We start from the raw sequence: 26,826 nt of genomic DNA, 5'->3' as shown, positions 1-26,826 counted from the left end.
TTCAGTGAATGTAAACAGTTTTATTTAGAAACAGATAGGTACCTGTTTGCATTATAGAATATAAAACTTAGTTTACACTCTATAAAAAATAATAACCAGTATCCAAATTCAAGACAGCTAGCATTCACAGAACACACAATGTGGGTGTGTAGCTACTGTTCACCAGCCTCAGGCTTGATTTAAACCAAAAAAAAAAAAAAAAAAATCCAGGAGGGTCATTAAGAGATTAGAGTACAAATGCTTATTGATGAGCACCCAGCATCCAGAAGTCGCTATCTTAGCAGATGGAGGTTTGCTTTCTAGGTGCATGACTTTAACATAAAGCCTGGGTTCTCTGTACCTAGTGACCTGCGAGGCTCTCCTGCCATACAATTTGGCTGTGCCCTCTCCAAGCCAGGGTTGGTGGCATTATTAATTATCCCCGGTCTTCTTAACAATTCAAATGGGGAATCTGGAAGGCAGAGAATTTCCATTTCCTTATATGGGGGTTCAAACAATGTATCCACTCTCAAGAGCTCAATGCAAAGGCCAGGGTGAAGTTACGTGATATCTGGCCTTTTACCAGGCCAAGGAGCCCACCTGAACATGATTGTGGAAGACCAAAGGATACACCTAGGTTCAGATTATAATAATCACCCAGCACCACCTGAATGTATTATCAAGAAAGATATATGAAATAATAAAGGTTATATATATATATATATATATTTGTCTTAGTAACCTGAGGGCTAAAAACTTGGAATACATAATTCTTCTCAAAAGAGGTCCATGTGTATGAAAGGGACCAAAAAAAAAGGCAGTTTCTTGTTATGTAAAATATAGGTGAGTTGGGAACAGAGGTGGTTTCTTCAGCTCTTTCTACAATGTCCCTCTCTTTGATAAGGACTGACAATGTTGATCCATGATAAACGTTTTTTGGCAGCAGGGAGATGGGGACATAGGGAGGGATGGGTCTAAGGCAGGAAGGGTGAGCGACGGTCCTCAAACCAAAGAGCCCTCTCATCTCTGAGCCTTAGCTCAGCCTCCTCAGCTGACACAGAAACAGGCCCGGTAGTAAGTGGTTAGCATTCTGAGGTATGAGGATCCCTGGTAAATTCAGCAGCATGTGGTTTTCAGCAATCAGCTCACAAGGTAAGAACACTGCAACCAAGCCCCTAACTAATACTGCTATTGAACCACTGTCCAAAAGAGAAAGGGAAGAAAAAAATCCCCACCACAACAGGAGGTTCTAAGCTTTCATTTAAGGTGTTCCAATTCGTCTACTTTCTTTTTATCTTAGGGTTTCTTAAGAGAATCCTCCTTCAGTGACCGCTTCTCTCATTAAAGGCACTTTCAATGACATGATTGGAAAGGAGCACATTTTGACTGCAGTGAAATCAAAATTAGTTTCTTGGAACACCTGGGGAAATAGGAGCTGAATGGGGCACTGACTGATTGAATAAAGACAGGCTTGAGCGCTTCAATAGACGCACACCCAGAAAAAAGCATGTGCCCTAAGAACACTTGGATTTTTTCTTTAGTTTTCCAGCTGTTTCTATTTATATCTCTGTAAAGAGATCACACTCACTACTTGATTGATATTCAAGACACTGGCCCCAACTTTTCCCACCACAGCTGTGCTTGACAAAATTAGCAAACAGCTAGTCTTACAGGGAAGGGGTGGGGGGGGAAAGGATGAATGAAATAAAGTCGATTCAAGCTTTCTTATAGCACAGGGATCTGTCCTTGCCCAGATAATGCTAGGACCTGGACATGAAGCAACTGAATGAAACATGTGGCCCCTACTACTTATGAAATATACTTATCAATAGGCAAGTTTAAGTGTTCTCTCTCTAAATAGTGAGGAATATTTCTTCCCTTTCCTCTCTCCTGAACATTTCTTATTGATCTCAGGCTTAAACTTAAGTCAAAATTATAAAAAATTACATGATAAGGGTTGAGAAAGAGTGAAGGGCTAATGTTTGCCTACAAGTGTGAGTTGAGGATGTTGATCCTTCATATCAGACTCCCAACCAGAGAACAAATACAAAAATAAACACACATGTTATACATAATACAAAGTGTAAATCTACAAACACAAGTGTACTAATTAGAGTTGTTCCTCAGAAGCACGGTTTCCCTCCTGTCCCTCAGAGAGGAGGAGGAATGGGGACGGGATCATTTCTGTTATAACTTTTCATGTCTTAAAAAGTTTGTAATAACAGTCTCAGTAGCGCAATTTCATGTGAAACCAGAAGCTGTAAAAATAAATTATTTTGAAGAAATGTGGGTTCCTCTGTCTGCAGCTCAGAACTCATCATGTCGTACTAAGGCCTCACCAAAATCTGTGGCCTGGCTGCCCACAAATAAATCATACTTGTCAACAATCTCCTCCTTGGTAAGCTTGCCATCCTAAAAGCAGAAAGAACAGTGAACTGAGGCGAAATAAATGTTTCCATTTCAAATTTAGAAACACTGCTATCATATAATAGGGAATCTAAGAATTGTCAAGATTTAAGATTCTAATTCCCACTAAATTAAATGTGAACTCAGTACTCATGGCCCATCCCCAACACACACACACATGGAAGAAAAGAGCAATTAATATATTTCCTTATCAAGAAGGTTAAAAGGATGAAAATAATACAGCTGAATAGGACAATGCCAGCAGTATGGGTTTATTTCTTGGGGAGAAAATGCTCCCTTTTCAGCAAAATGTGGGACACCTCCTAGATATGGGTAAGAGAGAGTTAACAAGAGCCAGGAAAAATACTTCAAAGTGAATCAAGTCACTGTCTAACAGGGACAATGAAATCTGTTACTATCAAGCATAGTTTTCAACTCCAAAATGCCCTGCTGCTGCTGCTGCTAAGTCACTTCAGTCGTGTCTGACTCTGTGTGACCCCATAGATGGCAGCCCACCAGGCTGCCCCGTCCCTGGGATTCTCCAGGCAAGAACACTGGAGTGGGTTGCCATTTCCTTCTCCAATGCATGAAAGTGAAAAGTGAAAGTGAAGTCGCTCAGTCATGTCTGACTCTTAGCTACCCCATGGACTGCAGCCTACCAGGCTCCTCTGCCCATGGGATTTCCCAGGCAAAGTACTGGAGTGGGGTGCCATTGCCGTCTTCACCAAAATGCCCTAGCTACCAATCAGATACCAGACAGAACCCCTAATGGAGGTCCAGATCTTATCTCAAGAATTAGCTAGGGCAGATTCCCAAGGGATGACTATGAGTTTCCTTTCCTCATGTCTCAGCACCTGGCTACTGAAGAGACTGAGCAAGAACTCAAAACAGACTGACCCTTAAAAAGGCTCAATGATAAGAAACTACATAAAAACCAAAGATTAATCTAAATAAAAGAACATTCAGAATTCTAAAACCCCCCATCTCTAAAACCCCCATCTTTAGACGGATTTTCAGTCTGCTCTAAGGACAACGTTCTCTGAAAAAGGTGACAGGGCTCAGTAGTAACACCACTGTTTCAATGAACCAAATGCCTTCTGAGATAATTGGTCAAGGACTGATGCTGAAGCTCCAATACTTTGACCACCTGATATGAAGAAGTGACTCATTGGAAAAGACCCTGATGTTGGGAAAGACTGAAGGCAGGAGGAGGAGACGACAGAGGATGAGATGGTTGGATGGCATCACTGACTCGATGGACATGAGTTTGAGCAAGCTCTGGGAGTTGATGATGGACAGGGAAGCCTGGCGTGCTGCAGTCCATGGGGTTGCAAAGAGTCAGACACAACTAAGCGACTGAACTGAATTATAATAGAGAAAAGCTGATTTATAAGCTACAACAAGCATACTTGTTAAAATTTAAGAAGGAAATAATCAGCTTTGAGTAGGCAAAGTGAGACTGTAAAAGGTAAAAGAACAAAGGAAATAACAACAAAAAGGCAAAGAACATTTCTTGGGGTTCCAAAGATAGCGGATGAGGCACGCTGGGCACAGGCTATACCCAGAGGCTCTTGCTGAGGCCTAAATTCCGCCAGTGCTAAGAACACTGGGCAAAGGGATTTCTAAAATGAGGGAGCACAGAGCCAGTGCTGCCCTGTCAGTTTCAGTCGCCAACTTCAGCTCCATACAGACTCAGACTAATTAAAACCTTAGATGCTCTATGTACATTAATAGGAATTTTTTAAGCAATCTCCTAGAGACAGACTTGGACCATTGCTAGACTGCTTGGGCCTAGTCAGACTTACCTTGTTTTGGTCTGATTCATAGACCAGGTGCCTGGCTTCTGCCTCAGCATGGTCATAATCTGAGGGGAGAATCCAGTCTTTGGTCTCTTCCTTATCCATCTTTCCATCACGGTTCTTATCTCGAAACTCAACAAACTGTTCTCTCTCCGTCTTGACCCACTCTGGCTCATCAGCATTTCCGTCGTGGCTGTACATATCACCTGTATGAACAGACATCCATACATAAGATGGGTGTGTCTTCTCTCAAAGCCTGCCCCATGCAAATCTGATCTGACCTTTCTTCCTCACTCATTAGTTTGGAATCTCACAGGAAGTTATAAGGGTATTTTAGGTTGGAGAGATATTATGAAGTAAGGCATTTTCCTGATGATCTTGCAAAAAGAATATTTCAAGCTATTGGTCTTGAATGATATGAGCAAAGAGAACTGTTTTAAAAAAAGGCAGAAACTGGGATTTTCAGGTGGTCCAGTGGTTAGGAGTCCATCTACCAATGCAGGGGACACGGGTTTGGCCCCTGGACCAGGAAGATTCCACGTGCTACTACGGGGGAACTAAGCCTGAGAGCCAAACTGCTGCAGCCCGCTTGCCTAGAGCCTGTGCTCTGCAGTGGGAGGAGAGCTCACCACAGTGAGAAGCCCAGGCCCTGCAACTAGAGAGGGCCTGTGTGCAGCAGAGGACTCAGCACAGCCATAAGTATTTTTTAAAATGCAGAAACAAAGGGAGATGACTAGCGTCAAGAAAGGTAAAGACCAACTTTCGTAAGACACCTGTTCCCTGCGTTCCATTTCACTACAAGGCAGTTAATTAACCTGACCACTGATTTTAGAAAGATGTGGTTGTAAATCCTCAGGAAAATCTGAGATGTATAAGTGTCTGTAAATGTAAAACAGTCCAACTGTCTACAATCAATGCCTAAATATACTTTACAATGTATCTCTTAAAATGATGGGCATTGTCTTTTGCTACTTTCTATCACATGAACTGTGAAACAATTTGGTCAACTACTTGGTAAGAGGCAGCTCCTTTTTTTTAAAGCAATGGGAAAATCTTGAAATTATTTTTGAGGATAATAAAAATAACTTTAGGGACTTCCCTGGTGGTCCAGTGGTTCAGATTCCATCAATTCCTGATTGGGGAACTAAGATTCCACACGCCAGCAGCGGCATAGCGGGAAAAAAAAGAAAAAAGCTGTACTTGAGAGAAACTGCCTTGAACATACAGCATCTAAAGTAAACAACTCGGAATTCCCTGGCAGTCCAGTGGTTAGGACTCCACATTTTCACTACCAAGGGTGGGGTTTGATCCCTGGTTGGGGAACTAAGATCCCACAAACTGCATGGCATGGCCAAAAAAAAAAAAAAAAGGACAAAAGGAAACAAATTAGAAAACTTCTACAGAAACTACAAATAGAATACAGTGAAAAGGAAAGACGAAGAGGAATCAACAACTCCTGGTTGCTTATTCACCCAAGGGTCTCTTTTGTTCTGTTCCCTAGTTGCCTAATACCAGTCTAGGTTGCCTACAACTCCTCAGTGCCAATTCCACAGGGCAGTTGGGATGCGCTATTTTAGTGCAGTTCACTACGTGGCTGCTGAGGAAATGAAACCTGGCTAGTCCCATACTGTGTAGCCACAGGCTATGAGGAAAGGAAACGTGGCTAGTCCAAACTGAGATGTGCTACAGTGTAAAACTTTTGAAGACTTGTGTGGAAAAAAAAAAAAAAAAAACCCTTGATAATGTGGAAATTATAGTATTTTGGAATGTTAGATTAAATAAAATACAGTTTTGAAGTGAATTTCATCTGTTTCTTTTCATTATTTTTGATGTGGCTAATAGAAAAGTTAAAATTACATCTGGGGCTCACATTCACATTTTGATTGGCCAATGCTACTCAACACTTTATCATGACCCACTATTTCCCATGCTGGTCTGAGTTAATGATGTGCTAAGAGTTGACCCATGGAGTAGATTGTTTTTATTGGTGAACATATCTTCCAAAGTTTCCCAGCTTCTTCTAAGAAAAACACTAGAAACAGACTTACCAATATATTCCTCCAGATCAATGAAACCATCAGCATTCTTATCTATATCTTCCATTGTTTCCTACACAGAAGAGAATAATTAGATCTAGTATTTGGATGAATTAGTTCAGGCAATTATTTAGGACAAGTAACTGTGCTTCATTAAACACACACGTATATATGTGTTAATGTATATCTATTCAAGTATGGTTAAACCATAGGAAAGAGTGTAAGCAACAAAAGGAGAAAGTTTCCATTGAGAATCCTCACTCTCACCCACCTGTACTACTATGTCCTTCATGTAGTCATACTCCTCAGGGTGCAGAAAAGCTGTGAACTCCTCCTTTGTGGCAATCAGGTCTCCATCCTTGTCTGCCATTTTAAACCTCCGCTCATCTCTAACCATCATCTGTTTATAGTTAAATCCATCATCAGGGTCTGGATCATCTAGGAAACAAAAATTTAGGTCAAATCTTAAAAGACTTCCAGAAAACATGAAAATGTACGGAAATCAATTTCCAAGAACAATAAACCTAGCATGGAAGAATTAACTTGGTTACTCAGGGAAAACTACAGCAGTCTAAAGACATTCAGTTTTGGTGATCAAAGACTACAAAGTCAGGTCTGAGTTGAATGTAAATTCAACATGGAACCCTGGCTCTTGGCCTATGTGATCCGTTACATAAATGCTTCACTGTTATCGATATCAAGGCTGCTGGAGGGCTTCAGTTTTCTAGTTATATCCAAGGGGCAGTGGTGGCTCTAAAGCCACATGGTCTGGGTTTGAATCCTAACTCTACTACTTCTTAGCCATGTGACCTTGGACAAGTAACTTAACTGTGCTTCAATTTACTCATCTGTAGAATATAGACAGTAACAGGATTGTTACGAGGTTAAATAAGCAAATAAATAAAAGTTAAGTGCCTCGAACACTGCTTGGCACAGAGCTGGCTTTTAATACATGTTAACTATTGCTATGTTTAGGAAACATTATTTAAACATTTATTAAACATTAGGCTCTCATTAAGAAGCCAGATATCAAAGGCCTTCTACCCCATTACAGGCCATTTGGATTCAATACCAGAACAGCACTACTCTGAAAGGTCACATTTTAGTTTCTTTGGTCAATTCAGAAATATACCATGAGATACAAGTTCTGTTCACTACCCCCACTTCCTCCATTTTTATAAAATTCTAGAAAATGCAAACAAATCAAGTTACAGAAAACAGATCAGTGGATGCCATGGACAGGGCACAAGGAAGGTGAGGACTATAAAGGGACACAAGGAAGCTTTTGGAGGTGATGGAAATATTTAATTACAGTGAGGGGCTCACTGATGCATACAAATATGGCAAAACTCATCAGTTGTGCATTTTAAATATGTGCAGTGCAATAAATTATATGTCAGTTATACTTCAATAAATCTGTTACAGAAGATAAATATTAGATTACAACCAAATTGAATTTGGACCCATCTGTTAGGATGCTGAACTGCACAAGCAATAGTTATTGTGGCTCAGCTGGTAAAGAATCTGCCTGCAATGCGGGAGACCTGGGTTCGATTCCTGGGTTGGGAAGATGCCCTGGAGAAGGTAAAGGCTACACATGCCAGTATTCTGGCCTGGAGAATTCCACGGACTGTGTAGTCCTTGGGGTCGCAAAGAGTCGGACACAACGGAGCGACTTTCACTTCATTTCCTAAGAATCTAGAAAAATGAACTTCAAATTGAAAAAATGTGAAGGAGTTCATGGCAAAAAAGGGGGAAAAACAAAACAACTTTTCAATCTGAGCTGCTATATGGACCAAAATAAGATAACACGTGAAGATATTTTGAAAAGTAAAAGACACCACATTAAAGGTAAGAAATGATTGTTCCCAAAACATATTGATCAAATAAAAAAAGATATAGCACTAGTTTTTATTAACAAACCAACCAACCCACAGGGCCCCTTACTAACACTACACTACTGACTTGTGACATTGTAGTTCAGTCTTTCCATACTTTAAGTACAGCAAAAACAACAACAATAAACTATTGCTCTATTTTGAGTTAAGCGACTTGAAGCTTCATTCTTTGATGAGGTCAAAATTCTGTAAGACAGTTTACTGATTAAACTGGGGCTTTGGGGACCCTATGTGTATACTCAAAGCCATAATAGATTAGAGACTGAGAATTTAAGGAAAATACTACCTCACTCAGATACTAAGTCATTTCTTCTAAACAAATAATCAGTACAAACTATGTAACATAAATAAGATAACAGAACTTACATGTTAAGAGTAGATTCTTAGCTGAGAGCCCTCTTTCCTTAGGTAAAACTTGGTGACTAGGATCACACACACATATATGAGAATGAAGAAGAAAGCTACAGAATTGTATTTAATGACTAAACTCGCATGCCTATCATCACTGCTCAGAGTGCCCTATCTGTCCTAAGCATCGGTTTACTGGGCCAGCTGGCTTGCACACAGTGAAGGGTAGGCTCGTGATCTAGTTTTGGTTTTGGTTTAGGCAGGGCAGATCTTAGCATCTCATATTTTACTTGCGGCAGAGACGGGGTTAATGTTCCTTTTGTGGAAAGCAGATATTAAGACACACCCTAATTAGAAGCTAAGATGATTTCTACCTTAACTCAACTGAGTCAAGAACACATTTTCACAAAAAACTCCTCAGCACTTTTGGAAGGCGCCTCCTTACCCCAGCACTGTCCACCCCCAGGCCGCCAGGGAAAGATGCCTTATAAAGACATTGTTTCTCCAGCCAGTGCTTCAGCTTATGCAGAGTCTCAAGTCAGGAGAAATACTCATTACATTGAATCATTGGCCCTGTGAGGTAACAAAGCTCTCAACAGATTTGTATGCACATAATCATAAAAAGAGTTTAAAACTCCTTCTGGACAGTGAGTGCCTAGGTCTGAGCTGAGATTTAGTAACACATCATTCTGTTGAGATAACCAATTGCCTACCCAGTACTTTGTATTTATAATTAATCCCAAACACATCAGGAAGCTCTGGGTCTCAGCCAGAGAGCAAGAAGCATGGTTGTCTCTCTATCTGCACTGACTTTTTAATACATGTGTTCTTAATTGGGAGGAGGATATGTTTGGTTCTTGGCTAAGTGTCAAGCATGAGAGAGGTGGCCACTCTTGTCTCAGGAATGAGAACAAGCCCCACACAGAAATAAAAATCTGTTCACCAGAAATGCATGCAGTCCTGTAATTAACACGGACAGCTGGTTATCCAATGGGGGAAACAGACCATCATACAGTCATTGCCTGTTAGTCAGTGATGGAGAACGCCTGCTTTCACCCAGAAATTTATTTAATTTCCAGAATAAAAATGCAAGAAGTAACATTTATACATTCTTGTTTAATCTCAAACTGTGACCACGTACAAAAGAGGAATATCACTAACAAAAACACCCTAAGTCATCAACTTGGTAAGATCGCCACCTAGCATTTAATAGCAGGCAAGTGGAATAAGTAAAAGAAAATTACTAACAGGTGGCCTAAGCATACAAGCTACCAAAACAACAAAAAGCAATCAAAGTCACATTGATTTGCCTCGAAGCATTTGCAAAGCAGGCTAATAAACTCATGTGTCAGAGAAAACAAATGGGAAATACTCATTTCTAAACTTCAGTAAGCAGACATATTGAAATAGTTAAATTTCATCAAGGAATGCCATTAGACTTGATCTTTATTTTAGCAAGGGAAGAGAGTAATTTTCCTCCTATTCTCACCAGTTACAAAGAAATCTAATTTGTTTTAAATTTCAGGTCCAACGCTTTAATGTGACCGTGTCAAGAGACATCTCAGCCTCCTGCTTTGCATTGTTGGTACAATGCAGCCTTTTGAACAAGAATTTACTCCAAAAATGGTCTATTTTAGGGATGACAGCAAGAAAAAAATGGGAAAATATATCTGAAATGCTAAAAGATGTAAAAGATGTCAGACCTTAGAAAACCAAAATAAAACAAATTTTAAAAAATAAATAATATACAAATTCAAAATTAATAAAGTGAAGGAGAATCAGCACAGCATCAAACTATCTAAGATAAGTGTAATTTCTTCCTTTCCTTCACTGCTTGACCCATTTGTTTCTTTGACTCAAGACCATGGTCTCCACCAGGCTGACACCTTGCCCCTTACCCAGGTAAGTGCCATAAGTCACGTTTCTGTACTCATCCCAGGAGATTAAGCCGTCTTGATTCAAATCAAACTCCTGCCATTGGTTTTCAACATTGTCATATATGTATTTCTTCTGGGCGTGCTTAATCCAGGATTTCAGCTCCCCCTCCGTCACAAACCCATCTTTATCCGCGTCTATTTTATCTACAATCATTCTACAAGACAAAACAGTTACGTTTCAAGGTGCCGGCTCCACAAGGCTTTTTCCCCCAGAGAGTAGGGACCTACCTAAAACGTAGCCGTAGGTGGCATTTTTATACTCCTCCCAGGAAACGAGGCCGTCCTCATTGAGGTCATGCCCCTTCCACTGCCGCTCTACGTCCTCGTAAATCCAGCGCTTTTGTGCAAATTTAATCCAGTCTTTGAGCTCATCCACAGTGACAAACCCGTCCTTGTCGCCATCTATTTTACTTACAATCTTTCTGTAGAAAATGCAGAGAAATCCAGCAAGAGGTTAAAAGGACACAAGGCTCTGGACTTAGCCAGATGTGTGCTGTGGCCACGGGTGTCGCCCAGGGCTAAAGGATGGAAATAAAAATTGTCTCCAAAACAAAACTGCCAGATGGGCAACTGAAAATTTTTCTCTTGAGTGCCTGTTGCTGGTCTGAAATGAGTCATCCAGATAAGACAAGCACAGTCCATGGCTGGTGTACTTGGAACCAAAAGCAAACTATGGACTATCCCTTTAGAGGTAGGCTTCAGCCAGTGGTCAGAATTTTGGAGTGAATATCCTTTCCTATCTGGGTTCTTCACTCTTAGCATCAAACAACATGCAAATTTTTATATTTTTTCTTTATTGCTCTTAGGAGAATCTCTATTTCTGGGTAAATAATCACAACCACTGACTTGGTTTTCTAAAAATTCAAAAACTGTAACCAGATTTTTTTAAAAATTCAGTTTTTTTTTTTTTTTTAAACCAAAACACTTTTGCTAAAAATATAAAGATATCAAAAAAGTTCCAGGATCAGTTATACCTAAAGTCAAGATTTTTCTTTTAAACCCCAAAATAGGTACAGAGACATAAGCATGCTTATACATAAAAAAAAGGGGGGCCAGCAGTTATTATACACTATATTGAATTGGATTTTTACATATAACCACAAAAACAGAGAGCTCTGAAGAAGTAATGTGGTAAGAACATACATCCTTGATTATGAGAATGTTAATAAGCTGAGAGGGTTAGGGTGCAGATGATAAACCAAACTACAAGGCTAAAGAATGAATATACTTTGCTCTTCATAAGCCTTTCTTCCAGCACTGTCATATTAATAACAGACATTTTAAAAAGACTTATTTAAGGATTTCAAAATATGTGCATGATATGAAAACTTCTGTTAAAAGATGCAATTGCTTACTTATAGAAGCTAAGACTGCTTATGTAAAGTCACAAAAACTTTTTTTTTTTTTACAATTTTACACACCAATTATTTAATGGCCTAAGAGCAGTAATAGTCACTGACTACATTCTTTAAGAGAGCCAGGAAAAGATCATGTAAACACCCCTTGGCCCTTTGTAGGGAGGCTCAAGTCACAAGAACTTTAAATCAAAACTTCTAATGGAAGTGACACAGTAGAAGTCCATTATGCACACTTATTTCATCACATGGAATACTTTAGAAAGAATTCAAGGGTCAAGAATTAAATAATTTTTCTATTCTTAAAAAAAAAACTTCTATTGGAACTGAAATCTTGGCATACCCCTATGCTCTATTATTTGTAGGACTGAAAAAGACTGTCATTTCCCAGTCTGTATTCTTATGAATACAACATTGGAAAGTGATTAGAATCAGAGAATATAAGTGACACAAATTCACCTCAATATTGATTGATATGCTGTTAGCCACGATTGTCTATTACTTAAATCCTGTAATTAACAAGCATTTTCCTTCAAAGAATCTTATAGTTTTTACTCTAAAATATTTTTTTAAAAAGGTAAAACAGTAAGTAAGTGTTAGTCGCTGAGTTGTGTCTGACTCATTGCAACCCCATGGACTGTAGCTTGCCAGTCTTCTCCGTCCATGGGATTCTCCAGGCAAGAATACTGGAGTGGATTGGCATTCCCTTCTCCAGGGGATCTTCCCTACCCAGGGAGCGAACCTGGGTCTCCTGCATTGCAGGCAGACTATGGTTTGAGCTACCAGGGAAGTCCCCTAAAATAGTAAGAAGTCACCTCAAATACCCTTCTGTATCTACATGGACATGGGACAAAAAATTTTTTGCAACTTGAATCTGTAGAATCTTAACAATATTAATAAATTAGCTTTTCTTACTCTTTGGGGGGCTGTGCTGTGCAGTACGAGAGATCTGAGTTCCCTGACCAGGAATAGAACCTATGCCCCCTGCACTGGAGTGCAGCATCTTAACCATTGGACCGCCAGGGAAGCCCCAACAGATTTTTTACCTGTTCAAAAACCTCTACATTATCTATAATGGAATCCAGTTTGTGTCTGAAAGGCATTGGCTACCAAGAGTTCCACTGTCCTATTAAGAAAAAAGGCAAGGTACTTATTCCCAAAAGGAAATTTTAAACTATTATTAATAGCCTAAAGAGAAGCATCACTAAGATAAAAAAGGCATGACTCTTTAAGATGGGCTTTTCCTAATGAAGTTGGCTGAATGCTATTCTATTCATCCCAACAGAAATATCCCAAATGGTTCAATTCAGACGTTAGCAAACTTTTTCTGAAAAAGTCAAATATTTTTCACTTTGTGGTCCACATATCATCTGTCACATATCTTAAAAACAATAGTAAAAATAACCACACAACTATTTAAAAATAAAAAAGCTATCCTTATCTTTCTAGTTATCCAGCCTACAGGCAGTTGTCAAAGTACACTGGAAGTGGACACAGCCTATTTTTGGCATGAAGCTCTAAACTCTGATCTTTAAAAGCCCATGTTAATTTATAAAGCTAATGGTATTGTATTTCTATGACACTGGAGAACACTACAAATGCATGATGCCACTAAATAAGCATTTACTCTAGGACAGACACAATGCACTTAAGTGGATATTATGTCATTTCTAAGAGGTGACATATGCCTCTACATTTCAAAAAGGCATAAAGCCAAATCCTTTGGCTTTTTAAGAACCTGGGTCAATAAAAGGATTCCAGGACGGTTCAAAATATTCCAGAAATTTTCAGCACGCAAAATTTTACATATATTCATATACTTGCACTTACTTTAGCTTTCATCAGACTGCCAAAGGGATTGGGCCTGTGACCCCAAAAAAGGATGATGAACCGCTCTACTTCATTTCGATATCAAAATAAGTGAAAACTTTACTAAGGACCACCACCTCAAATTGGATAAATCATCATGTGAAGGACACATAAATGAAAATTAAGTATATTTAGACTGCTTAGGGTGGGGTAAGGTTGAGAATACACACAGAAGAAAAAAATGTTCTATTTAATTATTCATAAGACACTAAAACCTGGATGTTAAAATTGTTTTTAAGTGCTTCCTGTAGCTTTTTAGATATTATTACTAAAGATTTAAAAATAGTAGTGAATTTTTGCAACTAGAGGTATAAACAATGCTCTTATTTCCTAATAATCACTGGCCTCCTAGATAGGAGGCCTAGATGGAAAGGGGAAACTGTCGTACCTAACCTCTGGTGTACAGTCACATACCAAACAATGTTCAAAAATGCCATAGTAAGCTACTTTAATAGAAAAAAAAGTTCACCTGAAATTCTTGCTTTCAACAGTACATCACCTTATTAATGGGCTATTCGTTATTATCTCCACATGTGGGAGAAGCAAACCGGACTTGGTTCATTCACACATTCCATGAAAAAGATCATTTTAACCATCTTATTCTTATCAAATATGGAGTCTGTGCACGTGTTGAACTTTTGATATTTACTGAGGACTAAAAGAAACATTTTTTTCTCTACTGAAGGCTGTTAGCAGAGCAATCCCAATACCTGCACAGGGCCAGAACACCGACCGCCACCAAACCTAAAGGCCCTCTGTTATCTGACAGTAATTCTGCAGAGACGTGTGCAGACCAAAATCTAGGCTGGACATGCATGTTATTAACAGGCAAGACATGACGACTGAGAACACCCGCATGCACCCCTATTTTCAGCTTGGAATGTTAGCACAGTTAAGAGATTAAAAGTGAGCACAGCCCTTCAAAGTCAAAAAACAACCTAACAGAAGACTGACTCTGATGCACTTGTTTTCTCTATTTTCAGTGTTTTGGGAAAGTTTCTCATTCTACATGGCAAAATCTTTCGATTATTTCTGTCAGTGTTTAAGAATACTGTATCCTTCAGTTGGCAGATAACTCACTGAAAGAATAAATTTATTTTGAAGTACCACTCAAAGCAAACCCTATAATGTCTTCTAATCACAGCACTATCCATGGGAAAAATATTTCTGGAAATTCCTATGTGATATAACTTTTCAGACAACTCTGTTAAATTTAGTTCAGAAAGCTACAGAGATGGTCACTATTCATTGAGGAGAAAATGTTCACCAATTAACCTGCATTTCCTTAAAAAGCAAGCCTTTGAAAGAACTAAAAAAGACATTCTCAGACCCTCAGTTAGAAATAATCAGCTGGAATTCTACCAAATCAACTATTTAGGTAAAAAGATGCCTTCAGAGAGAGCCACAGAACCTGACTATGGCCCAGCTGTTTACTGCAAGAGCAACGCATACTCTGATAATAAGATCACAGCTTAATACAACCTTCTGAAAGCCAAGGTTGATTTGGTTTTGCTTTTAATTAAGCAAATACCTGAGAATGAACCAAAGAGGGTGAAGGACATCCTTGGAAATCATAAACTACAGAAATTAGTCAGTCCAGGGGTCTAATTTGCAGTTTACTATCCACTCAAAGACTTGGCATGGTCAACAACAAAGAGGTCACAGACTGCTTTTAAAAATTAAAAGCAACAGTGTTGAGAAAATCCCCATGTAATGTTCCTTTGGGATCAAGATGATGCGGTTTAAGCCGAGTCCTATAGTATCTGGCACTTTAATGCATAAATGACTTTGTTTTGTAGAATGAGGTAAAAACTGTTTTCAGTTTTTACTTCTCCAATTCAATGGAGAAATGAGGAAAGAGATTAAATTTTAGCGGTAGCAATTCTATGGTTAGCTTTCAGCAGATGTAGTTCGGTACAGCTTTACTGGGTGACTGAGATAGAAGAGAAAAAAAGAATGAGTTGATTTATAACAAAAGGTCATTATTCTAACTAGCCCCCGAGAGCTGGCACCTTACCCAAGTCTCTCCTTGCTCTCTTCTGGCGTCAGCTGATCAAAGGTTTTTGCTTCTTCGGCACCCAAGAAGGCGTCGTGGTCATAATCAAAACTCTGAGCATCATTGTGAACCTTGTCACTGAGCTGAGGCTCATGATGTACTCGGTCCTTCTTTTCTGTGGGCTTGCTCAAGGCAAAGGCCGTGCACAGGGACAGGCACATAAGAAACTGTCGCAGGTCCATGATAACCAGATCTTAAAGAAAAAAGAAAGGCAGTTCAGTCAGTATGCTTAATAATTCAACAGGTAATTAAAAGCTCAGACCCAGTAAAATTATTAATTTGACATTATCCTAAATACAATTATTTAACCCATAAAAAAGTGTGCTAGAATATGAGACTTTCTAGTTTTACTCTGAGAAATTTTCACCACTCTCCTTCATCTGATTGTAGGCTGACAAGGAATTATAGGAACAAGGAATTACAAGGAACATCCATCTTGTAAGTAGTCTCCCTTTATGCAGACACAGAAAACGAACCTGTGGACATAGAGGGGACGTGACTGAGCGTGCATGCATGCACATGCTTCTGAAAGCTTATCAATGTTCTTTTTCATGCTATTCCATCAAAACACCCAAACTCATATACAAAGATGCTTTAATCAATGATGATATTTTATGATTAAAAAATGAAAAATGAACTAAATCAAAGAATTAGTAAATACGTATTAAACCACCACTACCACCACAAAGTAGATATAAGTGACTGTTACATTCCAGAAAAGTCTATGAAAACAACAAAAGCATGTTGCAAAACAATGTCAAGATCTCATTTATATAAAAAGCAAAAATCAACTAACCTCTCCAGGTCGCTTATATTTGCGTAAAATATAACATATATGCATGAAAATGGTGTGGAAGGATAAACATCTATCTATAAATAGCAACAACGCCCTAGGCTGAAGAAGAGATGGGGGTGGGGTGGTGAGGCTGGGATGGAGTGAACTTTAATGCTGTACTCTGTTGTGCTATCTTCCTTTTTCTAAATGAGTACATTACCTTTTTGTGCGTACTTTTTAAACAATATGATAAACATTAATTTCATCGTTAGGTAGCATACATTTTCAAGCCACTTCTCCCGACTGGAAAAGGAGACATATTTATTCTTAAGGAAAAAAACATATATTTATTCTTAAGATACAAATGCTATTTTTCAAGTAAAATAACACTGCCCAAGGAGAAAAACACTCCAGGCTACTTCAATAATTGAACTAATCAATCAGATCAGTGGAAGAGTAGAGAGAAAATTAGATTTAGTGGCTCTCTCAAATGTCACAGTGAGTATCTCTTTATTTTAGGACAAAATGAAACTTTCACTGCAAACTACAAATAATTCTTTAAATAAAATTCTTTAGAGATAAGGAATGAGTTTTATGCTGTTATTCTGTGACATATTCAAATGATATCTATGATGTTAAAGGCTTACAGAATCAAGTAAAAATCAAGAGTCATAGCAACAGTATCTTCCTCATGCCTATTAACAAGGTGACCTCACATTTAGGAAAATTTTATAAATGACTAATTACATCCCCAGAATAATAGCCTACCAACTCTTGCATAATACCCTGAAAGCTTCTGCAAACCGCCATTGTTATAATATAATTAATGCTTAAACCTGGGAACACTATCAAGGCCTGGGAGGGATACTGTGTAAAGTTTTGATACCGTGTAATATACAGAAATGTAACAGATTGACTCATTGTGATTTAGAGGGAAAACTACATTTAGGATTGAGACTTAACATCTTGATACAGTGATAAAAGAAGAATGTCAGCGTAAAAGCCAAGTGATTCAGCTTTATCATTTATCCATCTCTCTATCCTTTCCCTTCACAATTAAACTCAATCCTGCCCCTCTACAGGTTCCTTCATTCTGTCAATCAATACTTCTCAGGTCTTCATAATCCAAAATCAGTCTTTCTCAGACCACACTATTACTTCAAGTGTGCTCTTCCCTGTTCCTTCACCCACATGATACCCAGGAACTCGTCTCTGTTTCCACACCACCTACTGTCTCCCTGCAATCTAGGTTTCTACTGACTACTGATGAAAGTGCCTAAAAACATCACCAAGGACTACCTACCAGACAAAGCAATGGTTTCACTTTCATCTCTCTGCAGTGGCAATAAAAAATCTGTACTTTAGCAGATATTTAAAAATATACTTTTTGTGCCCACGTATATCAACTCCTGGCTGTTCGTGCTTGTGCTTAGTAAAGTTTGACTCTGCCAGTAGTATTTGACTCTCATGGACTATAGCCCACCAGGCTCCTCTGTCCATGGGATTTTCCAGGCAAGAGTAATAGAATGGGTTGCCATTTCCTCCTCCGGGGGATCTTCCCAAATCAGAGATTGACCTGTGTCTCTTCCGTCTCCTGCATTGGCAGGTGGGTTTGTTACCACTACTGCCACCTGGGAAGCCCCCTTGGCTGTTAGAAACTTTAACAAAAGGGCTCTTGTTTTATGAATAGACACTAAAAAAGGCTACCAAATTTATTTAAATCCATACATATAAAAATGTCCATTAGAAACAAAGGGTATCTCCCAAGACAAAGGACATATAACGTGGAAAGATGTGAGAAAAGTATAGAACAACTTATACAAGGCTCCTGAAGAACTACATCAGCACAGTTATTTCTGAAGCATCTTTCTCTTTTCAACCAAACTGAAACCAAGTAATACAAAGCTAACAGACCCTTTTCTTTCTCCATCACGATAGCTTGCTTATATGGCTTTTTACCGCATGATCTAGACAGGGCCTGACCAGAGGTTTATCAATTTTGTCTACGCTTTCAAAGAATAGGGGAAAAAAAGGCTTTTGGTTTTTTCTATTTTAAAATCTCTATTGCCTCTGATCTTTATTATATCCTTCCTTTTGCTGACTTTACCCATCCTCCCTGGTAGCTCAGATGGTAAAGAAGCATCTGCTTGCAATGTGGGAGACACAGGTTCGATCCCTGGGTCAGGGAAGATCCCCTGGAGAAGAGAATGGCAATCCACTTCAGTATACTTGCCTGGAGAATCCCAAGGACAGACCACGGGGTCGCAGAGAGTCAGATACGACAGAGTGACTAACTCTTTCTTTGCTGACTTTAGCTTTTGTTTTTTTCTTCTAATTTATCTTAGGTGGCAGGTTAGGTTGTTTGAGATTTTTGTTTTTTCTTTTTTGAGAAAGGACTTGTAGCACATGATCTAAAGGTAAATCAATGGTTGTGAAAAATACATCTTCCCACTTCCATTTTTCAAGTGACTTATAAGTTTCTCTCATTCAAATTCTGCCCCTCCCTCACAAAGAGTAATATTTAATTGTTGATACTGTTCAGTTGCTATGTCTGACTACATTTAATATTTTTTCTTAAAAGAAAAACAAAACCAGAAAACTAGACCTGCACTGTCCAGGATGAGAGCTGCATGTGGCTACCAAACACCCGAAACATGGCTAGTGTGAATTAAGGATGTGGTATGTTACACTTTATGATAAAAGAATGGTACTTTTGTATGTACTGGATTAATTATTAAAATTAATTTCACATGCTTTATTAATAAAGGTTGTTCAGTCGCTGAGTCATGTCTGACTCTTTGTGACCCTGGGGACTGTAGCCCACCAGGCTCCTCTGTCCACGGGATTTTCCAGGCAGCAACACTGGAGTGAGTTACCATTTCCTCCTCCAGTGGAATCTTTCCAACCCAGGGATGGAACCCACATCTCTTGCATTGGCAGGCAGATTCTTTACCAGTGTGCCACCTGGGAAGCCCCTTGTTTTAAATATTCACTTGATAAAAAAAAAATCCCCCCCCAACCAGCAGGAATCTGACTGGGGACTGAACTCATGCCCCCTGGCAGTGGAAGTGCAGAATCTTAATCACTGGACCACCAGGGAAGTCCCTCATCTGTAAGTTTAAGATTACATATGTGGCTTATATTATATTTCTATTTCATTGTGCCATGTTAGAGACATAAATAAAGGGCTAGAACAGAAAATGTATCAAGTTACTACCATATTTTTGCACTATGTCAGCCATAATGGTTTCCTACAAAGTTATTTTCATGAATTGTTCCAGTAAATTTATAAGGAGAGAGGGGTAATAGCATAAACTTGAATTTCTTTCAGTAACAATGATAGCCTTAAGAATCAGTTTTACCCATTCAAAAATTTTCTTGAAAGCTTTAAATTCTTGCCATTTCTCCTTTCCTTCCCAATCATTTTTAATAAAAATGCACTGGTCACAGAACAGTTAAAAGTTGATTCAGGGAAATTTAGAGGTCTGGATTAAATTCAGCTTCTCAAGAACATTAACAATGAGTGACCCCACAGTTATTCTAGTTGACCAAAGACCCACTGCTCAGTGTTAACAGTGGGAGAAACGGGCGTGGTGGTAAAATGCCAGTTCTGTGAGTTGGATATTCGGGGGCGGGGGGCGGGGAGGCATTCCTCTGCTGCTGCTAAGTCGCTTCAGTCGTGTCCGACTCTGTGCGACCCCAGAGACTGCAGCCCACCAGGCTCCCTCATCCCTGGGATTCTCCAGGCAAGAACACTGGAGTGGGTTGCCATTTCCTTCTCCTATACTGCAGCAAAAGAGGAATCTCAACGCTTAACTGTCTACCTCAATTGGGAATTGAGGGCAAGAGTCTGATAGCAATTTAACAATACTCAAGTTCTTGTTATAAGGTCTAGGAATTAAAGCCACCTGGGGATCTACCTGACATTCTTCACTTCCAGACTTTAGTACCACCAATGGATCATACTAAGGTAATAACATCACCCTTCATGATTTGATGAGAGTTGTAATAATGACAAACCATTTATTCGGCGTTTCTCTAGCAATCAATGGAACTGTTCATTAATACATTCTAATTAAATCATTTGTGTGACTGAGGGTATACCTTTATAAGCTAGCCAAGTATATAAAAGTGCAAAATTTGGCTGTAGGAGAAAAGCTTTGAAATGGCTACTACTTAGGTTTCATTAATTCTATAACCAAAGCAACCCAGCGCAAACTTAAAATTTTTCTTGCTAAAGAGTAAAAAAAAATTTCCTTAGGAAATAAATTCGAGAAACCCTGGGAGAATGAAGGTTTCCTTTTGGCTGATGAAACTTCAATAAGTTATTAACTGCCAAAGGAAAGCTATGTAAAATGTAGGGGCAAGAGATTTGGTTTCTAGTTGCAATTTTGCTGTGCATATGTAACACGCACAAAATTCTTGGGAATTTGGTAGTTATTTTAGCTCAACCTTCCTTTAGTGCCAAATGTAAATAAACAATTTAAAATCCTAGATGAAAAGACCTATCTACTATGATCACTCCAGCTGCAAGTGGTCTGTATATATTCCTCTAAAGAACTTGATAGAACTTGTTTGTACCACTCCACAATAATGATCATAGGTTATCTTAAGTTGTCTCCTTAGCTCCTCTATAGATGTACTTTAGGAAGGCAGGGATCTCAGCTAAATATAAATTAATACTCATCTGTAATCCCTAATGGACTTCCTTGTGGCTCAGTAGTGAAGAATCTGCCTGCTGATGCACAAGTTGCTGGTTTGATCCCTGGGTCGGGAAGATCCCTTGCAGAAGCAAAGGGCAACCCACTCTAGAATCCTTGAGTGGAAAATTCCAAGGACAGAGGAGCCTGGTGAGATACAGCCCATAGAGTTGAAAAGAGTCAGACATGACTGACTGAGCATCCATCATCGTAATCGCTAACACTGTCTCTTGTGATTTTTGTATACTAACACATTTTATTGCATTAGTTGGACTGTACTTGGCAGCAATATAGCTCCTGCCTGCCACCAGTGCTCCCCATCCCCCAATTCCCCTTACTGGATCTGGTCATCAGCCAGCAACAAAAAAAGTGCTATTTCAGCTGTCTTAACTCTAATACATAAATTACAACATCAACAGCAGCCATATTTAACAGTTCATAGAAAGACTGGAACTAGGACCTTATGGCCTAGTAAGCATCTCCAATGGCTATTCCTGGCTACACCTCTGTGCTTCCAACACCCCTGGCACAATCATTAATGTGCCACACACAGAGGAAAACGTGTGTTAAAATCAATGAACGGATCTCTCGTACTGATGCACTGTACAGAAAATGCCCTGAGTATCTTTTGACACATCACTGGATAAATGCAGGCAAGTGATTACATTAACAGTAATGATTATAAGTTTACTAGCCATTCAGGCATACTCGATGCATCTTTGTTAGCTCGTGTTTCTCCTAGTGATTCTCAAAACAGTCCTGTTGGATACCCCTGAATCCCTGTAAATCTCAGATTTAGGCCAAGATAAACAAACTCATCTTCTCTCCACACAAATACAATTTACAGGTTATCTGTGGAGCCGCAATAGTACTAGATATACATAAATTCAACGATGACCATCGTTTGGTCCTTGGTTAACTAAATCTACCGAATAAGGTCAAACGTGCATGTGCCTTGTGTCAAGCTCCATTCTATAGCAAAAATATAAGTTATCAGAAATCCTATGGTTCTCTACCTCTAAGCTACAAAAACAAACCATAAGAAACCTTATTTCCAACTCATGCTTATTTTATGGTTCATGCCAGGAAGTGACTGCAATTCAATTCTCAAGGACATTATTCTAGGACTTTATACACTTAGGACTTCAGATCAAAACTCCTACTAAAGTTTTAGCAGGGGATCCACGGAGCTTTTTGCCTTGAAGCAAAAGCAGCTTTCAGAATTGAAAATCACTCGACTCGATCAGGGCAGCTGCAGGGAATTAAGTTTACTTATGAACTCAGCATGCTAAAAATCAGAACTAGGATCTGGGGCTAAAAGCAACGAAACCATGTAATAATACAGTTCCTTATTGGAGTTTTTTAAAACTATTTTCCGTCGCTGACCGAGGCATGCAGCCAAACATGCTAGAGATATTCTTTTCTTTAAAATTATAAACAACTTTTAAAAAAAATCACATAGGGTCTGTATGCTTTCTTCCCCCCTCGTTTCTACACCCTCCAAGTCAGCGAACACGACTTTCTTGGCAGATGCAGATGTCCTCTCGGGATGTGGCCTTGGGGCGGAGCTGGCGGACACAAGCAGGCCCAAGCGTGGGAAGTGGCAGGGAGCTGTAACAATAACGCTATCTGACTGCCCTCCGACCTTCAGGAGACAAACAAGCGTGACCCTTTAGGATGAGGGACCTCGTGACTGGCGGGGCCCACGGCCAGAGGACGTGGCAAGCCAAGAACCAAACAGTACCCCCCACAGGACGCAGAGCGGGGAGCCGGAGCTCTCAGGGACCCAGGCCCCTTCCCAGAGCGCGCGGGAAGGCGAGCTGCGGCCTCTAATCCAGGCTGCACGCCGAGGGCCGGGCAGTCACGAGCAGTCTCAGGCCCCAGAACCACAACAGGGCAGAAACGGGGACCCTGAGCCAAAGAAGCCCTGCCGCGCCGGGAGCGAGGCCCAGAAGACAGAAAGAAAGTGAAAAAGGAGACGGCGGCGGCAGAGGAATTGTGTACCGTGGTACCTACCTCTCTCCGTCGCACCCGCAGCCCAGGCTGCCGCTGCCACCGCTCTCCCACCGGCTTAGCTCTAGCGCGCAAGCCCCGCCCAGCCGGAAGCGGCTCCGCTCCCCGCCGCTGTCCTCCACGACGGCAGCCTCCAGACCAATCATCAGCCAGCCCGCTGCCTACGCGCAGCTTCCCCGGGCAGCCATTGGCCCCACAGTTGCGTAGTAGGGATTGGCTGGAAAGCGCCACGTCCCCGCGAGCGCGCCGGGTTGCGTGGACAGGATTCCCGCCCAACTCCTGTCCTGGGCCCTGTGGATTTGGCGGGTTGTAAGAAGGCAATGGCAACCCACTCCAGTACTCTTGCCTGGAAAAATCCCATAGACGGAGGAGCCTGGTAGGCTGCAGTCCATGACGTCGCTAAGAGTCGGACACGACTGAGCGACTTCACTTTCACTTTTCCCTTTCATGCATTGGAGAAGGAAATGGCAACCCACTCCAGTGTTCTTGCCTGGAGAAGCCCAGGGACGGGGGAGCCTGGTGGGCTGCGGTCTATGGGGTCGCACAGAGTCGGACACGACTGAAGCGACTTAGCAGCAGCAGCAACCCCTTACTCTGGTTGGCGTGTGGGCGCGGCTGTCTGGCCGCTACGTACCGGTTCGCAGCGTGACTCGGCCTCTGCAGGGCTTCTTAAATTATCCTAGTTATCTTCATGCCCACAAGAAACCAGGGCCAAATTAATTGAATCATTCGCCAAGTATGTTGAACAGCCCTACCCACTTCTTTCCCTTCAGCTCTGCCGCCTAGATGGGTACGTACCCTGTGCTGTGAGTGTCATCATCTAGATGTTTCCAACTGCCCGCCCTTTCATATCTCTGTGCTGTGCTTAGTCGCTCAGTCCTATCCGACTATATGTGACCCCATGGACTGTAGCCTGTCAGGCTCCTCTGTCCATGGGGATTCTCCAAGCAAGATACTGGAGTGGATTGCCATCCCTTCCTCCAGGGGATCTTCCCAACCCTGGGATCGAACCCAGGTCTCCCGCATTGTAGGCAGATTCTTTACTGTCTGAACCACCAGGGAAGCCCTTCATTGACATCTCTATAGTCTTTCATTATCAACCGACAGTGAGCTCGTTTTCCAAATCCTCTGCCTTGTGAATGACAATACAAGTCCCAGTTCACAGAAATCCCAGTTTGATGTTAGCTGTAAAAGCCTTTCCTGACCTTGCTAGGCATAGCAGTTCCTCCCTTATTTACCTTAATACACTTTGTATCTTTGGTATGTATGTTCATGCATGCTCAGTCATGTTGGACTCTTTGCAACCCCATGGACTATAGCCTGCCAAGCTCCTCTATCCATGGGATTTCCCAGACAAGAATACTGGAGTGGGCTGCCATTTGCTCCTCCAGGGTATCTTCCTGACCCAGGGATGGACCCTCCTCTTTTTCGACTCCTGCATTGGCAGGTGGGTCCTTTACCACTAGAGCCACTTGGGAAGAACAAATTTTGCTATAAAACGCTTTTTATCCATTTGTCCTCCAGACTAAGCTCCAGGAGAGATATCTGCCTTTATTCATCTTTGTACCTGAAGCTTTCAGCTTACTGCCCAGTTCAAAGTAAATGCTTAATAATATTAAGTGAACTGAATGGGTGGAACCCATATGATGTCCCAATTGAAGAGGAACACAGAAAATCATGAACTTATTCATTTTCAAGTCATGAAGTTAGAATTAAATAAGGATAGCTCAGTTGGTAAAGAATCCTCCTGCAATGCAGGAGACCCGGTTCGACTTCTGGGTTGGGAAGATCCCCTGGAGAAGTGATAGGCTATGCACTCCAGTATTCTTGGGCTTCCCTTGTGGTTCAGCTGGTAAAGAATCTGCCTGCAATGCAGGAGACCTGGGTTCGATCCCTGGGTTGGGAAGTTCCCCTGGAGAAGTGATAGGCTACACACTCCAGTATTCTGGCCTAGAGAATTCCATGGACTGTACAGTCCATGGGGTCTCAAAGAGTCGGACACGACTAAGTGACTTTCACTTGCTTCACTAAGGGCTGCTACCTGTGCAATGTCAATGGAATATAAACCTACTGTGTTCTTAGCACATAAAGCCTGTGTAGTTTAAAATCCAATTGAGACAAGTAGTGTGCTCACGAGAAAGTGAAATACAAAGCAACTTAGTTTACTTTAAACATCAAGGTGAGAGGTTGACCAATGCTTTGGGAATTCAAAGGTGTGGCCGTAACCCTTGGTAACAGCCAGAGAGGGCTTCCGAAGAAGGTGTGACTCAGGCTGGACTAAAAAATTCCTGAGCACTATTTAGCAAAAGGAATAACTGGAAAAGGGCATGTGGGGGACAGAGTAGGAGTTAAATTCTTAGGTCAGGTAGGGGATGAGGGAGATTAAAAGGGGGGATAGGGAGGGGAGAGCCTGAGCTCTGAGGAGCCTGAGCTGAAGGCAGTGGGAATTGTGGGTCTTCTTCTGAAGGTTTCTAAGCTTGTGCCTTTGTGGCAGGTGGAATGAGGTTAAAAGTGTTCTGTCAGGGAGATGCATCTCCATACAGGTTAACTATAGAATAAGCTGCATCAGGAGCCACTTTAAAAATTATTTTGAAAATGCCTCCTTGAAGTCAGGCACTGTACTGCTGCTGCTAAGTTGCTTCAGTCGTGTCCAACTCTGTGCGACCCCATAGACCGCAGCCCACCAGGCTCCCCTGTCCCTGGGATTCTCCAGGCAAGAACACTGGAGTGGGTTGCCATTTCCTTCTCCAATGCATGAAAGTGAAAAGCGAAAGTGAAGTCACTCAGTCATGTCCGACTCTTAGCGACGTCATGGACTGCAGCCTACCAGGCTCCTCCGTCCATGGGATTTTCCAGGCAAGAGTACTGGAGTGGGGTGCCATCGCCTTCTCCCAGGCACTGTACTAGGTGCTGGTAAACCCACAAAGAATAGGACATGGCCCCTGCCCTCAAGGAACAGCTGCCTAGTGGAAATGCCACCATCTTGGAAGTGTTCTAGAAGAGGCTGGATAAGGTAGTGGGACTCTGCCAGAGATGGGGCACCCTTTAACCCTGAGGTTCCCTATGAATGGGGTTTGGCCTAGGCAAAGCAAGAGAAATGCAAATGAACACTTGTATATAAAAGAATTTTAAAAAGTGGGAATAAGCATTTCCTGAATTTAGTGACTGCTTGGAAGAAAGAAGTGAAAAAGGAGCACTCAAAAATTTAAAGTTTTAATTGTAGGAAACTGGGAGAATGAGCTAGGTGAATGGAAGATAGGGGAATGGAGTTGAATTAAAGACACGATGAGTCTAAGGTGATAGGAGAACATCTAAAAAGAATGAACCAGTAGGCTGGAGGAGATACTTAGGGTCATTGTCCAGGCAGCAGCTGGTGGAGCCATGAGAACACATGAGGTTTCTGAGGAGAGAAAAGCAGATTAGGCCTCGTGGGAGCCCTAGAGTTAGAAAGTCGGTAGAGGAGGAAAAGGACATGAGGGCTGACACACGTCAAGAAATATCACCATAGCTGTACCCAAGGCCCATCAAACTGTAAGGGAAGCACCAAAAGACTGTTTATGGCAGATAGAATAATGTCAACCTCAAAGGGCTGATAATATTCTTCAGACATCCTAACTATTCTCATATGGTGCTACTGAACATTCACTCCGCAAAT

General features: G+C 40.9%; 1 protein-coding gene across 2 annotated transcripts; it reads right to left on the bottom strand.

The window, feature by feature from the left end:
- On the bottom strand, positions 1-23,331 carry CALU (calumenin). 2 transcript variants are annotated; one of them, XM_006074395.4, is made up of 7 exons: positions 23,175-23,331; positions 15,645-15,876; positions 10,632-10,825; positions 6,492-6,658; positions 6,233-6,293; positions 4,191-4,390; positions 1-2,391 (listed from the first exon to the last, which is right to left on the bottom strand). In XM_006074395.4, exons 2-7 carry the CDS (start codon positions 15,863-15,865, stop codon positions 2,287-2,289), a joined length of 948 nt encoding a protein of 315 aa, XP_006074457.1. In that variant the 5' UTR covers positions 15,866-15,876; positions 23,175-23,331; the 3' UTR covers positions 1-2,286. The 2 variants fall into 2 exon arrangements, with proteins under 2 accessions (XP_006074457.1, XP_025147270.1); XM_025291485.3 differs by lacking the exon at positions 10,632-10,825 and adding an exon at positions 10,365-10,558.
- Between the last annotated feature and the right edge of the window lie 3,495 nt (positions 23,332-26,826).

The sequence above is a fragment of the Bubalus bubalis genome, chromosome 8 (genome assembly GCF_019923935.1).
Source record: "Bubalus bubalis isolate 160015118507 breed Murrah chromosome 8, NDDB_SH_1, whole genome shotgun sequence".
In the NCBI taxonomy this organism is placed as follows: domain Eukaryota; kingdom Metazoa; phylum Chordata; class Mammalia; order Artiodactyla; family Bovidae; genus Bubalus; species Bubalus bubalis.
Note: the sequence above shows the minus strand (reverse complement) of the source record. Positions and strands in the feature narration are given on the sequence as shown.

Bases quoted from the DNA above. Each gene is read 5' to 3' on its own strand.
- CALU (XM_006074395.4), bottom strand. From the start codon at position 15,865: ATGGACCTGCGACAGTTTCTTATGTGCCTGTCCCTGTGCACGGCCTTT. The intron at 10,826-15,644 runs GTAAGGTGCCAG...CATTTTCTACAG, and splicing joins GAGAGCAAGGAGAGACTTGG to AAAGATTGTAAGTAAAATAG. The intron at 2,392-4,190 runs GTAAGTCTGACT...TTCTGCTTTTAG, and splicing joins ATGAATCAGACCAAAACAAG to GATGGCAAGCTTACCAAGGA.